The sequence below is a fragment of the Harpia harpyja genome, chromosome 20, assembly GCF_026419915.1.
Source record: "Harpia harpyja isolate bHarHar1 chromosome 20, bHarHar1 primary haplotype, whole genome shotgun sequence".
NCBI lineage: Eukaryota > Metazoa > Chordata > Aves > Accipitriformes > Accipitridae > Harpia > Harpia harpyja.
The window spans coordinates 2754453-2766736 of NC_068959.1; the positions used below are offsets into that span (position 1 = coordinate 2754453).

The 12284-nt window shown below is 41.8% G+C and overlaps 1 protein-coding gene across 8 annotated transcripts in view; it reads left to right on the plus strand.

Annotated features, from left to right (window-relative positions):
- The window catches only part of RAPGEF6 (Rap guanine nucleotide exchange factor 6), a 133773-nt gene that overhangs the window by 55714 nt on the left and 65775 nt on the right, over nucleotides 1-12284 (plus strand). Inside the window, exon 1 of one of the 8 annotated variants that reach the window (XM_052816463.1) lies at nucleotides 9032-9981. The exons of the other annotated variants lie outside the window; for them this stretch is intronic. Within the exon in view, the coding sequence (XP_052672423.1) occupies nucleotides 9928-9981 (54 nt within the window). The 5' untranslated portion in view covers nucleotides 9032-9927. Of the gene's footprint in view, nucleotides 1-9031; nucleotides 9982-12284 lie in introns of those variants that run through there. 8 annotated transcript variants of the gene reach the window in all.

Below are 12284 nucleotides of genomic sequence, written 5' to 3' on the forward strand. Positions count from 1 at the left end.
ATTACTGTCGAGCTGCCAGACTGGTCTTTGGGGGTAGGGGAAGAGGCTGTGAATAATGTAGCAGTTAAGCAGCTCTGTTAACGAATGATGTCAGAGGTTTCTGCTTCCCTGGCGAAATGCCGCTTCGCCGGTAGAGCTGGGGACGACCTTCCGCGGGGTCTTGCTGGCGTCCAGCATGGGAACCCGCGCTCGGCATCTCGAGCTCGCCCTGGTCTGCCGAGACGGCTGCCCTCGGGCGCTTCCCTTCGCTTCTGTAAGCGAGGGGAAAATTGCCAAATGCACGTTCGCTCGTACTTTATTTTAGGTATTGATTTTGTCTGCTCGTTTTGTCAGCAGTGTTATGTCAAGGACTCCTTGAAAGTCTGTCGCTGGTTATGATGGTCATGAACAAAACACCAATCCTCCAAGTGTGCTGTGCATTAAAAATCTTCCTAGGAATTTCCATGGACCACTGGTGCTTCCCAAACCAATTAATAAGCGTCTGCAGTTTCGTAAGAGCAGTGACTTGGACAGGCTGCGCACAAAGTAAGAAAACACTTACTGAAAATACTGCCCTTTGGTTAAAATCTGTGTTTTTCGGATTAAAATTTTATTTTTAAAGTCATAACGTGCAACATGTAAACCCCGATTTATCCATAATGAAAGTGGTTGTAGTTACTCAAAACGTATATTCAGGAGTTTCCCTGAAGATTTTACAGACTTGACAAGCAGATTTTAGGTCAACTGTGAATTACAGAAAACATCTCAATTCAGAGGTGACATGTGCAGCTGTTTAACAGCATTTAAGAATGATGTGCAAATGAAACTACATCAAACCGAAACTAGGGAGGATTTATTTTAAGCGAGCACCTGTATTTACTCAAATCTGGCCGCTGGCAGAAGCATACAGCCCTTCTCGTTGCCCATGGAAGAGCCTGTGGCAGTGGATGATGGCACCATGTTGGGGCATCGTTTTCCTACAGGACCAATGGACGTCGTCTTGCTCTGCCAGGCTGCCGGCTTCAGTCCTGGAACAAGATGCTGAGTTGCTGTTAGGGAGAGCTACACTGTGAGGTTGCTAATAGGTCTGACTTACTCATCTTTCACCTTTTACATGGCTGAAGAAGCAGCTAATTTTTGCCACATGGACACATATGTATTTTGCCAATGGCTTTAAAGAAATTTCTCCTTTTTTTTTTTTTTTTTCTCTACCAGTGCTTACACCATAATTTTCTGCTCTTCTATTCTTCTCTTGCCTCAAAGGCTTTTTTTTTTTTTAAACCTTTCTCTGTCTCAAATAAGATGAGCACTCAGTTGTACAGCTGCTCCCCCCCAGGTGTTGGTGAAAGCTGAGGTGATGATCGGCCCATGACCCCAGTATCATCCCTGTAGCAGGTTTGTGTGTAACCCTCCCCTTGCTCAGCAGACAGCAGAACTGCACTTGTCTGTGTGATAATTCAAGAAAAACTTGTGGATATTTTTGCACTTAGTTCCTACTTGCAATCCAAACACATCAGTGTTTTTACAACTGAGCACTTTCACCGGGAAGCCTGGAACCGTTTGGAAATGGATCCTGAGCGCAGTCTGTCCTTTGCAGGGAAACCTCCTCACTCCGTTAACTGGGATTGAACCGGGAGTTGCTCAGACCTTGACCTAAGCTGGTGCTGGCAGTGCTGTGGGAGGGATGTACTGTTATGTCTGTTGCTGCTCCATGGCAGCTTGTGGGAGAAGAACCTTTCAAAAATTCTAGATATTTTGCAAATTAACATGCACAAGAAGTAAAAAAATTGAGTCATGATTAATGTGCTCGCCATGCAATAATCAGTTATCTGTTTCTTCCTTCTCCTTTCACCACGAATTTACACCATGGTAGAAATTAACTCAGTTCCTTGGAAAATGCCTGAGAAAATATTTTATGTAGCATGTTCAGAGAGTTAATCTCTGTTTTGATGGACCCTAAGGGGTTGGGTGGCAGTTCCAAAGTCATTAATTCGTTATAAGCAGCCTCTTATGCAAACTATATTGAGAATGTTGTGTAAGGGTTGTGCCCACTGCTCATAATTGTATCATGTCACTCAGATGGTTAAGGGCAAAAAGCAGTGCCCTGCACCTGAGAAAGGCATTTCAGTGTTTTGGGGGACTTAAAAGCCTTTTGTGTATGAGTTGCAGTTCTATGTCAGATCCTTCTTTTCAACATTATTGTTTCAGTCTTTTGAAATGACATATTCAGTGGCTTCTTGTAGAAAAACAACAGGGTAGTAGCCAGCAAGCTGGTCGCCTGCATGCAGGGAGATGGTAGCGTGCGTGGATCTGTTTTTTGTTTCCTGTCTTCCATCTGGGCTGTTTCTGTTCAATATGCTGTACTGAAGTGTGGCAGCCTGGTTGTATTCTCATTTGTAGCCAGCTCAACCTTTCACTTAGGTTTGGGTTTACCATGCCTTAGAGAGAAGGAGTTGTTTGAAGGGTCATTTTGTATTTCAGCCTGAAGAGTTGTAAGCTTGAGTCGTTGGGTTGAATGTCACGTAACACTGAATGACTTCTTTAAAGGATTGTGATGGTGTTGTCTTCAACTTTGTATTCAAGTTAAAATGGTTTCTAATTTAGAATATGGAAATTCGACTCAACTCAGTCATGTTCTTCGGAAGCCTTCTGGACCAGGTTAGGGACTGAGAATATCCTGAGCAATTTTCAGTTAAAATCACCATCAGAAAATGTCAGTGCATAATGCAAGCATTTGGATGCCCTGTTTTCCTTGAAAAACTTGGCATGAAAACCACTATCTCTACAAGAGAATAGCTAGAAGAATATCTTTGGTTTTGGCATAGAACTGATTGCTATCTAATGACATTTAACAGCATTTGTAATTTTACATTTGATATGTGGAAAATTTCTTAATGGGGATGTATTTGACAGATGAAATACTTGAAATAGTTGATTAAATGAAGTCTCTGGCTAAATGGGGCTGTCATTGTAGCTTAATTCCTTCTTGATACTTTGTTCTTGCAAGTCAGAGTTGCTTTCTATTGATGAGTATTAAAATTTTTTGTTGTGATATGACTAAGTTTTAGTTTGAGGTAGTATAGCCACAATAAACTACATGCTTGTGTTGTCTTTATGATTTTGATTTTGTTTCCTTTTAAAGTTTGGTTAACCGTTGTGGTTTGTAAACTTGGAGTGCAGTTATGGCATCTGGCTGTCCATTGCTTTATCTGTTAAGATCAGTTTCTCAGGTTGGGTGAGAAAAACTGAGCTTTTGCTGCTGTTTTGCTCTCAGTGGAGGGAGGGACCCCAAATGACGGTGGGGAAAAATTTCCAAGAGCATATTTGGCTTTCTGTTTTTAAAGGCAGTAAGGGCTGGATCATACCAGAAAACGAGAAAGTATGGAAATCACTACGCTGTAATGCTTCATCTAATGAAGGAAGCCCTGCAGAGCTGCTCTAGGGTCTGCTCTGCGCTTCCCCAACACGGCAGATTTGGGGATCCGTGTGTTGTGCTGTAGTCAGCCTGCTAGTAAACTCCTTGGGAGCACTTTTGCCAGTGCCTTACTCACCCCTTTCTCCCCTGTTGATGCTGCTGCCGAGCTCAGGCTGTGCTACGCCTGCCTGGTCCCAGCCTGGGTCCAGGCACAGCTGAGATGCCTGTGCATGGAGTTCCACCTGAGCCCAGACAAGTCTGTCGGTGTAGACTCCACACGTAGAAAACCAGCATCGTGGTACCTCCAGAAATGGGTCTGTTCCTGGGAAAAAAGTGTTCATGAGATGTCATGCCTGAGATGATACTTATGTCTTATATACTCTTCAAGCTGGATGCCCTGACGACTAATAAATGAGAGTTGACTGTGCAAAATCACCCTTGCTTAGAGAGAAATTTTGAAATTTGGTAGAAGGAGTCAGATCCCTCCCCGTTTCCTGCTTTCAGGCTTCCAGTTTAGTGTTAATCCTCAAGAAAAATGACAGAAGAAATATTGGAAGTGGCATTTTAATGATTTTTAACCTCATCTGTGGAGTTAATGTATTATTCTCAAGGTGATTTAATCAGAGGCCTTTTTCTTGTGAGAGGTGTGCTGGTATCTTATGTTCTAATAGTCTTAACCTGCTTGTTTTGACTTGAGATACAGTTTTTGTAAATGGGGAAGAAAAAGTGGTATTTCATATTGGCTTTCATATGAACTTTTTGAGGGTGAAAATGAATATATACGTTGGTGGACTTTACAATTTCCAAATGTGAAACTCCAGCTGTCTTCCTGGGTAGGTGGCAGCTGAGGAAATTATGGCCAGGTCCGTGTTAGGTTTGGGCTGTGATTTCAGTTTTGAGACTAGATCAAGGTAACGTTTTAGTGAGCAAATTTCTAAATGTGTTTGGGAAATTTTGCTGTGGGATATTGGAAATTTTGTCCTTTCAGTATCTCTGGGTGGATTCAGTCCCACAAACTGACTCTTCTGGGGTTGGTATCCACTCCTTCTCATCACCAGGGATTTTTGGGTTGCATACCTTCCCAAACTTCCCCACCCTTTGCCGAAATGAAATGTCAGGAAGGAAGGGAGGAGCGTGATATGAATCATCTTGGTTCAAACTGTAGAAATGAACTTTTTGTTTGAGCCCATAGCAGAGGGGGCTTCCCCCTTCCCCCCATGCTGGCGTTGTCCCTGTTTGCGATGCTGATCATGCTGCTGCCCGACGCTGCAGAGTATGTGCACCGACAGACAGAGATCTGCAGGAGAGAGCTGTAATTTATAAACATATTTAAGAAAGTATTATAAACCATATAAATCTGAATTGCTGCAAATAGGAGGTGACCTTTCTGTGCTTAACACAACAGCTGAAAAAAGATGGTTGGGGTAGTGCGAAAGCGATGGAGAAATTGAATCCATGGTGCCTTTTTATTGTTCCTTCTGTATTGCTGGTGCTATATTTAGAAGCTTACATCACTTCAGGGATGATGACAGTCTCTGCCCTCCCTCTCCCGCTCCCTCCCGCTCTCCCTCACTCCTTCCCTTAGGATGGATCGTGTTTTCATACTACTTATGAGTCCTACAGATCTTTCAGTAGGATTTTTCTACAGCCTGTTAGTAGGTGCTACTGTAGAAAGCGATGCATGTAAGGATGCAATCGCACCCCGTAATGTCACCCTGAAGGGAACAGGAGCTCGCGGTGCTGCTTTCCCTGCCTCCGCTTTCTAAAAGGGTTAGGAACACAGTGGAGAGTTGTATTTTTTTTTTTTTTTTTTTTTCCTTTAAACAGGAGTTCCTGAGAAGCCCTAATGAGGGGCTAACCTTGCCACAAAAGTACAATGATTTATTTATGATGCTTAAGTTAAATGGCGGGGAGAAATCGGAGAAGCATGCCAGTGACACTGAATCAAGCAAGCGGTGCCAGCATAGCAGAGGCTGCATCCAGCTCGCGCTGCAGCTGGCTCTGCGTACTGTACCCCACGCTTCCCATCGCCTGCCTTTCCAGAAAGATTTAAAGTACTCAAATATATTGAAATAACCTCTTGATGCAGGTGCCCTTAATACTAAAATATTTCTGCATTATGCTGCTGTGTTTGGCAATTCCCGCTCGCAAAACTGTATTAAAATGAATTATTTTAGCCTGAAACATCTTTGCCCGAGCGTGTGCAATGACAGATTGCTTTCCAAGCAGCTGGTCTCCTTCCCCAGCCCCCACTGTGGGCTTGGAGTCAGGATGCTACCTTAGCTGCCGTACTCAAAACGGGGGGAGCAAACGAAGGTACCCGCTCATCGCTGAGCGCTGCTGCAGGGGGACGTGGCGGGGGACGGCGTGCCAGCCTGGCTCCGAGGACAAAAGGACAGAAGTCCACAGCCCAGCCCTCAGACCCAGGCCCCTCGGCTCGCCGGCACGCCAGCAGCTTCTGCCTTTTCAGCCAGTGCCATGATGGCTTTGAGACCAGAGCTCGTCCTCCCCGCCGGCGCTGCACAATGGGCTTTTCTTTCCCTGACTGATCAAGAAAAAGTAGTGCTGCTTAACGGGTACCTTCTGCTGTCAGCTGCGAGGGCTCTCTGCTTTTGCCGAACTTCGATTTGTGGTGTCCTTAAATAAGAGAAGACTCTAATCCTGCTTAACTGAACGTGCGTTTAAATGGTGAAAGGCCTTACTATCCTTTTAAAAACATCCCGTTTTTCAGTGACTTACTCTGGTCAGACAATTAGAACATGCAGATTTATTTAACAGTAGGGAGGATTCAGATAGCGTTATGGGAGGATAAAGAGAATGGTGCATAGAAATGTATGGCGTGATATTTCAAGCATGGAAAGAATTCAGTGTTAAGAAACAAAGACCACCTTTAATTCAGAGATTGTAGACCAAAGGGGTTTTTTTCCTTAAGATTCTCTGAAAACTTGGAATCTGGCTTAAAATGAGACTGGCGGTTCACTGTTTGTGATTCTGCCCGATGCTGCAGTTCTTCACAAGTATTCTGATTGCGATCACTGTGGAGCAGCCTTTGTACAGGATTTTTTTTTTTCGTCTCTGAGTTGCTCTAGTTTTGAGATTTGTCATTAAACAGACGATTTATAAAAACTTACAGCCTTGCGCTGCAGGAAGCTGGGGCTGCAGAAATGCACGCGTTAAAAAAAACAACAAAAAAACCCCCAAACCAAACCCAAACCAAACAGAAATGAGTGGGGGGATGCCCCAAAAGCTGGGGTGTGGAACTAGGTCAGGTTTTCCCCCAGCTCGGGGCTGCGCGGGCAGGCAGGGCTGCGCAGAACTGGCTGCAGCCCCCCGGGACCACCGCCGCTGCGCTCATTGGCAGGACGGGCAGAGGGATGATGTCATCTTCACTTAAAGGCAAAACTAGAAGGAAATAGAATTTTGTTCCCATTATTGAGCTCGTGTTTACAGTAGTTGTAAAATATGGCATCCGCGCCAAAATCTTTAGTGGATTGGATTTCATGCACAATGCAGCGGGTTTAAAATGCGGTTGGGAGATGAATATCTGCCCGGTTAGCCGAGGGATGGAGTTTGTGCGCTATCGGTGTGCGTGCAGGCAGGGAGAGGTTTCCTTTAGCTGGGTGGGTTTTCTTTTCTCCTTGATATATTGTGATGGTGATAACTATAATACAGGTAACACTGCATAAAAGTATTTGTATGTTCATTGCTGCTGAAGATTTATCAGTGTGGCATTATATTTGATGTTTAAGATGCTTCTGAATACAATTTTGTGAATTGTTAGAAAAGATGCAATACAGTGGTATGTAAGGTGAAGCTGACATATCTAGCCTATTGTTCAGTATTGAAGGAACAGTAAAAGAAACAGCTATTTGTATAGCTGGTGTAGTGCATTTTAGAAATGTAAAGTAATAATCTAAAATTCTTTCAGCTTTTAAAAATCAAATAGACATGTGTTTGCAAATTTTGCGAGTGCAGGAATGAAGTTCAGATTTTCCTTTATGTTTAAATACAAATTAAACCCAGTAATATTTATGAAGCCTGGCTGCATCTGTTGTTATTTTTGTTGTCTGAGAGAGGTTAAGTAAATTCAGACATGAATACCAATTTTTTTTTCTTTTAAGACAGTTTTGGAAGGTGCTAGAGGAAGGTTTTTTTCTTAGCTAAGGTGCAACTCCCATCATAACTTGGCTTATATGCCAGGAAGAACTCAACATCTGGATGACTGCTGAAAGGAGCTGTTGGTTTGAGATGGGGTGGGGTGTCCTGTTGGTATGACTTGGCTTCCAAAATGTGAGAATTTTCTTCCACGTGCCCCTTAGCACAGTAGGTGAAAAAGAGCTTTCTGTGGATTGCCTCAAACTGCCCGATTCAGTAGTCAAGAGTAAGGAAACAAACAAACAGAAGGGATTTTTGGCCCTTGCTGCCACCAGGCCACTCTTGGAAGCTCCTCTTCTGTATGGGAAGTATGGCTATCAAGGGCTAGTTTTGTTTTGGAGAGTTACCCTTGAGTCTGATGCAAACTGGGAATAATGAGGTACATGGCGATGAAAATTCTTTCCAAAGAGCAGAAAATGGAAACAGTGAGTGCCCCTTCTTACAGATGAAGTAAATAATCCAGAGTACTAAATAATGGCTTTAACAGAGCCAGCACCCTCTGTCCCTCTCTCTTTCTCTCCCGTGCTTTCCTCCCTTCTCGCACAGTAGCAGAAGTCATTTGCCTTCTAGGAATTGAAAGCATCGCGGCAGTCCCAGCTCAAAGGTGTGGGATCTCGTAGGTGCTTCCTCAGAGCAGCTCTCCAGCAGGCTGGGCTGCCATCCAAGGTACTAAGCTGCTTGCAAATATTTCGGTTTTTAGTTGCAAAAAGAAATGATAAAACTAAATTGACTACTGCAGAATTAAGGTAATTTTGGTTATAAACAAAATTGGTCTTGATCGAGGGGGGAAAAAAACCAACTACCCACCAAAACTTTTAACATGGTTTCAAAACCATTAACATTATGAGAATTGTAAACATCACCTTTCAATAAGAAATTTACTTCTCATTCTAGACACAAATCTCCTAATTAGGATAGGATGAGATAAAAATGTTGAGGCTCTTGTGTGACATACATACATAAAAGCAGATATTATTTTATTGTGAACTGATTATGGGTGTATCTCTGTGTGCATGCATGTGAATGTCTGCAGATATTTATTTTACTTATTTCTAAATTTAGATGCAAAGATGAGAAATAATTCACTTAAATGCTGTTGAAAGTGTTAACAGATACATGAGATTCATTAAAAAATGATTTAGAAAAGTAAAATATTCAGAGTTACAGTACGTGCATTAATAGATCATAAAATGATGTAAAATATAATGTGGAGCAGGGGTGTTTTGCTGAGCAGTTGTTGTACCGATACGTGTGTTTATATTAGGTCAATAAAGATGCTCTGTTGGCTGCATCTGCAGATACAGTAGCCAATTGATCTAATGCAGTTTCTAAAGGCTTTCTATACAGGTGATGTCATCCTTTTAGCTCGGTTCCCCTCCCACTCTCTTTCCTCCTTATTAGATATTTCATCTTGCTGCGGAGCATCCAATCGATGGGAGCTTCTCCTGAGGGAGCTGCTGAGAAGCAAGCAAAGATAGTAGGAATTAGGACTCCAGCAGTCAGTCTTGCTGTAGCCATGGATGTACTGTTTTGTTGTGCATTACAGAAATGTTTTAATTGGAAAAGCTAGGCGTGGATTAACCGTGGTATCTGACTGATGCATTAGAATACTAAGCAACACTGCAGAGTTGTAAACTGCATTAAAAAAAGAAGGAGGGGGGGGCAAAAGAGAGAAGGGTTTGTATTGCAGAGGCTTTTAATACATTCCACAGTGCAAACCTGTTAGAGCATATATCCTGGAGCTACGATCTGGACACTAATTCAGTGTTTGCAGTTATGATGGACAAGAGTATAAAGAAGAAACTTTAATATCCAGGGTGTGGGATTCCTGAATCGCCTAAGATGCTGAAGAACCTTTGCAAAATTTCATCTACAATATGAACGTGAAGTTTCCGAAAAGTGGACCCGAAGATAAGCCACTCGTAAATGCATTTTAGTGAAGAGGAAAAAAAGGAATTTGAAGAATTCATATCTTGCCTTTTAATGTATTGTTGCTTTAACCTGCAGTTCTAATCCATTTCAGAATTAATTCAATTTTAGCAGCACTTTTTGGGTACATGCTTCTTGCCTGGGGGAACGTATGGATATTTGTATTTGAAAAGCTAAGAAACATTTTGATTTGAATTTATGTGCTTGTTAAAACTGGAACATTTTTATAGGAATTGCTGCTGCTAACTCACTGCAATACTGAAAACTACTCAGATATAGTGGAAGCTGTAATTGAATTCAGTGTGAAATTCAAGCCTGAGAAGTTGCATACATGTACATGTGCTGCTTTGGTTTATGATTTTTAAAGAGAATCCAGAAGGGATTTTACTCCATATTTTTCTTCTGTGGCTTTTATTTGAGAAAGGAAACTTTTTTCCCCAGCCTAAGAAATGGCTTTTCTTGTTCGATGTTATGCCAACTGCTTGCAACCGTGGGCCTCCAAAGTAAGTAAGATTTTGTCTGTGCTGCATTTCTCTGACATGTATTGACAACCGTGGTGCTATTTGAATGTTCACTTCTCAAAGCCTGAGTGCTGCTCGGATGAGATGCTGGACTCCTGGCTGTGCATGGACTGTTCTTGCGGAATCATTGCTAAATGGGAAGGGGGGACCTTGAAATCTTGGAATTTGTTTTATATACAAATAGCTTATGAATTAACAGGAAGTATAAAAAATGCCATTTGCTTACGAAACATGTAAAGCTTGCTTTTTAGCCTAATAATATATGAAGCAAGTATTACTGAAGTGTAACATTTTTATGACTGCTTGCATAGATTGCTAACTTGAAAATACTGGTATACAAACCCACTGATGTTCTAATTTTCAAGCTGTATGAAGCTGTACTGCTTGTTTCTTTTGTGCAGCATTGTGGAATTGGTTAATTATTTAGCTGAACTATGTAATTACAATTAGCTTTAAAGGACACAGATTATTTTGTGTGTTTGAAGATGCAGTATTTTTGTGAAACTGGGGAGGGAAGGGTGTTTCTTTTAAAGGAGGTAATGAAATGTAGAACATTCGAGCAAACCTACCTACTGAGATAAAAGCCTCTAAAGAAATTAAAAAATACACTGTTTGTCAGACTCTTACTATTTGGTATGCTCGGTCAGAAAATTAGCTGAGTTGCTGGTATTTTATTAATGCGACTGCCAAGAAGTAGTCCCGAAGACACGGGAATTGCCTTATAAACCTGAGGCCAGGCATATATTCATTATTATTTATTACAATTTTATGTTTATGTTGCAGCTTGTACAGGCTAGAATAAAGATTGTGCAACTTTCTTGCATGTGAAAGCCAGCAGTGTTTGAAGGCAGTGGGCAAACCCCTTGTGCTCTTGACATCATGAGATACGGCACTGACTTTGGAGCCAGAAATGGGCTCTTGACTTCAGTCCCCAAAAGTTTATAGAGTCTAAGTGACACGACGGTGTGGAGTGGCACAAGGGAGAAACACAGCTGGGTGTGCAGAGTCCCTGTGCAGGGTGGTTTTCCCTGTTTGGTTTTTAAGTCTGATAAAATGTAAATGGAAGCTCACAGTGTATGGGGGCAAAAGTGCTGGGCTTCAGGGTTTCTGTATGCAGTTGCCAAAATCAACATGTAAATACATGGACATGTGTGGCTGAATTTTGGCTGTTTCACGTGTGCTGAGTCCACCCTGTCATCAGGTGAAGCGGAGCTGCAGGTACTCATTGCCTTGAAGGGCAGATGGGCTCCATGTGCTCAACCAGGTAATTGCGGCTCCTCGCCTTAGAGTTCAGGCTTGCAGATGTTGGCCTGTTTGTATCATCACCTGTGTCTCGAGTATACGTGTCGACTCTTTCGCTTTCTTCCCTTCCTACTCTGTGGACATTAAATATGAAAGGATGAATTTACTTAAGCTCGGCTTACCTGCACCGCTGTTATTAAGGAGGTCTGAACGTGTAATGTTGCTTAAAAAATGGGAATGCTTAGTCACGTTGGTACTTCAGCTGAGATTGCTCTTTCCGTAGAGTTTGGGCCGAAGTGAGAAACCACAAAAAAGACACCCTGTGCTCAAATAAGGGTTTGGCAGGGGTAAAATAATATTATAAAAAAATGGTAAAGGTTTTTGGCCCCCTGTGTCAGCTCTGTGGAGGATACCCAGTGGATTGCTGCCATACCAGTCAAGCCATTTATTCACTCATTTACTATTCATAAATGAAGGGGTATAAAATGTTGGGGAGGGCGAGGTTTGTTTTTTCTTTCTTTTTTTTTTTTTTTAATGGCTGATGAAAACTGATTAACTGGTTTTGCATTCCAATCCATAGCTAAAAGTTCTTTATCTTTAAAACTACAAAAGAAAAAGCACCTGTAGTCCCCTTCTGCAAAGCCCCCCAAAACTCCTGCAAACCCCCACAAACTTTTAAACTGATCTGTTTGTGATGTTCTGCAACTCTGAAGAGAAATGTGCATAGACTAAACACACTGATGAACTGAATTATATCTGAGTTTGTTCCATTTTGTTTTTATCTGAGCCTTGTATCACAAATCTGTTTGACAGGTGTTTTATAATAATATTATAGCAAAATAACTGATGTCAGAATTTCAAGTATGCAAGTTTATAACTTTTAACTTGAAAATGTCAAGTATTTTATGATACTATTTTGAAACTAGAACCACTTCTTGCCATAGAGCAGTGAACATCTGTTTTTTCATTTGCTTTCTCAGTGATTAAATTCAAAATGTCTTAGATTTATGTAGCTATCTGTCCCAGAATTTTTTTTAATTAGT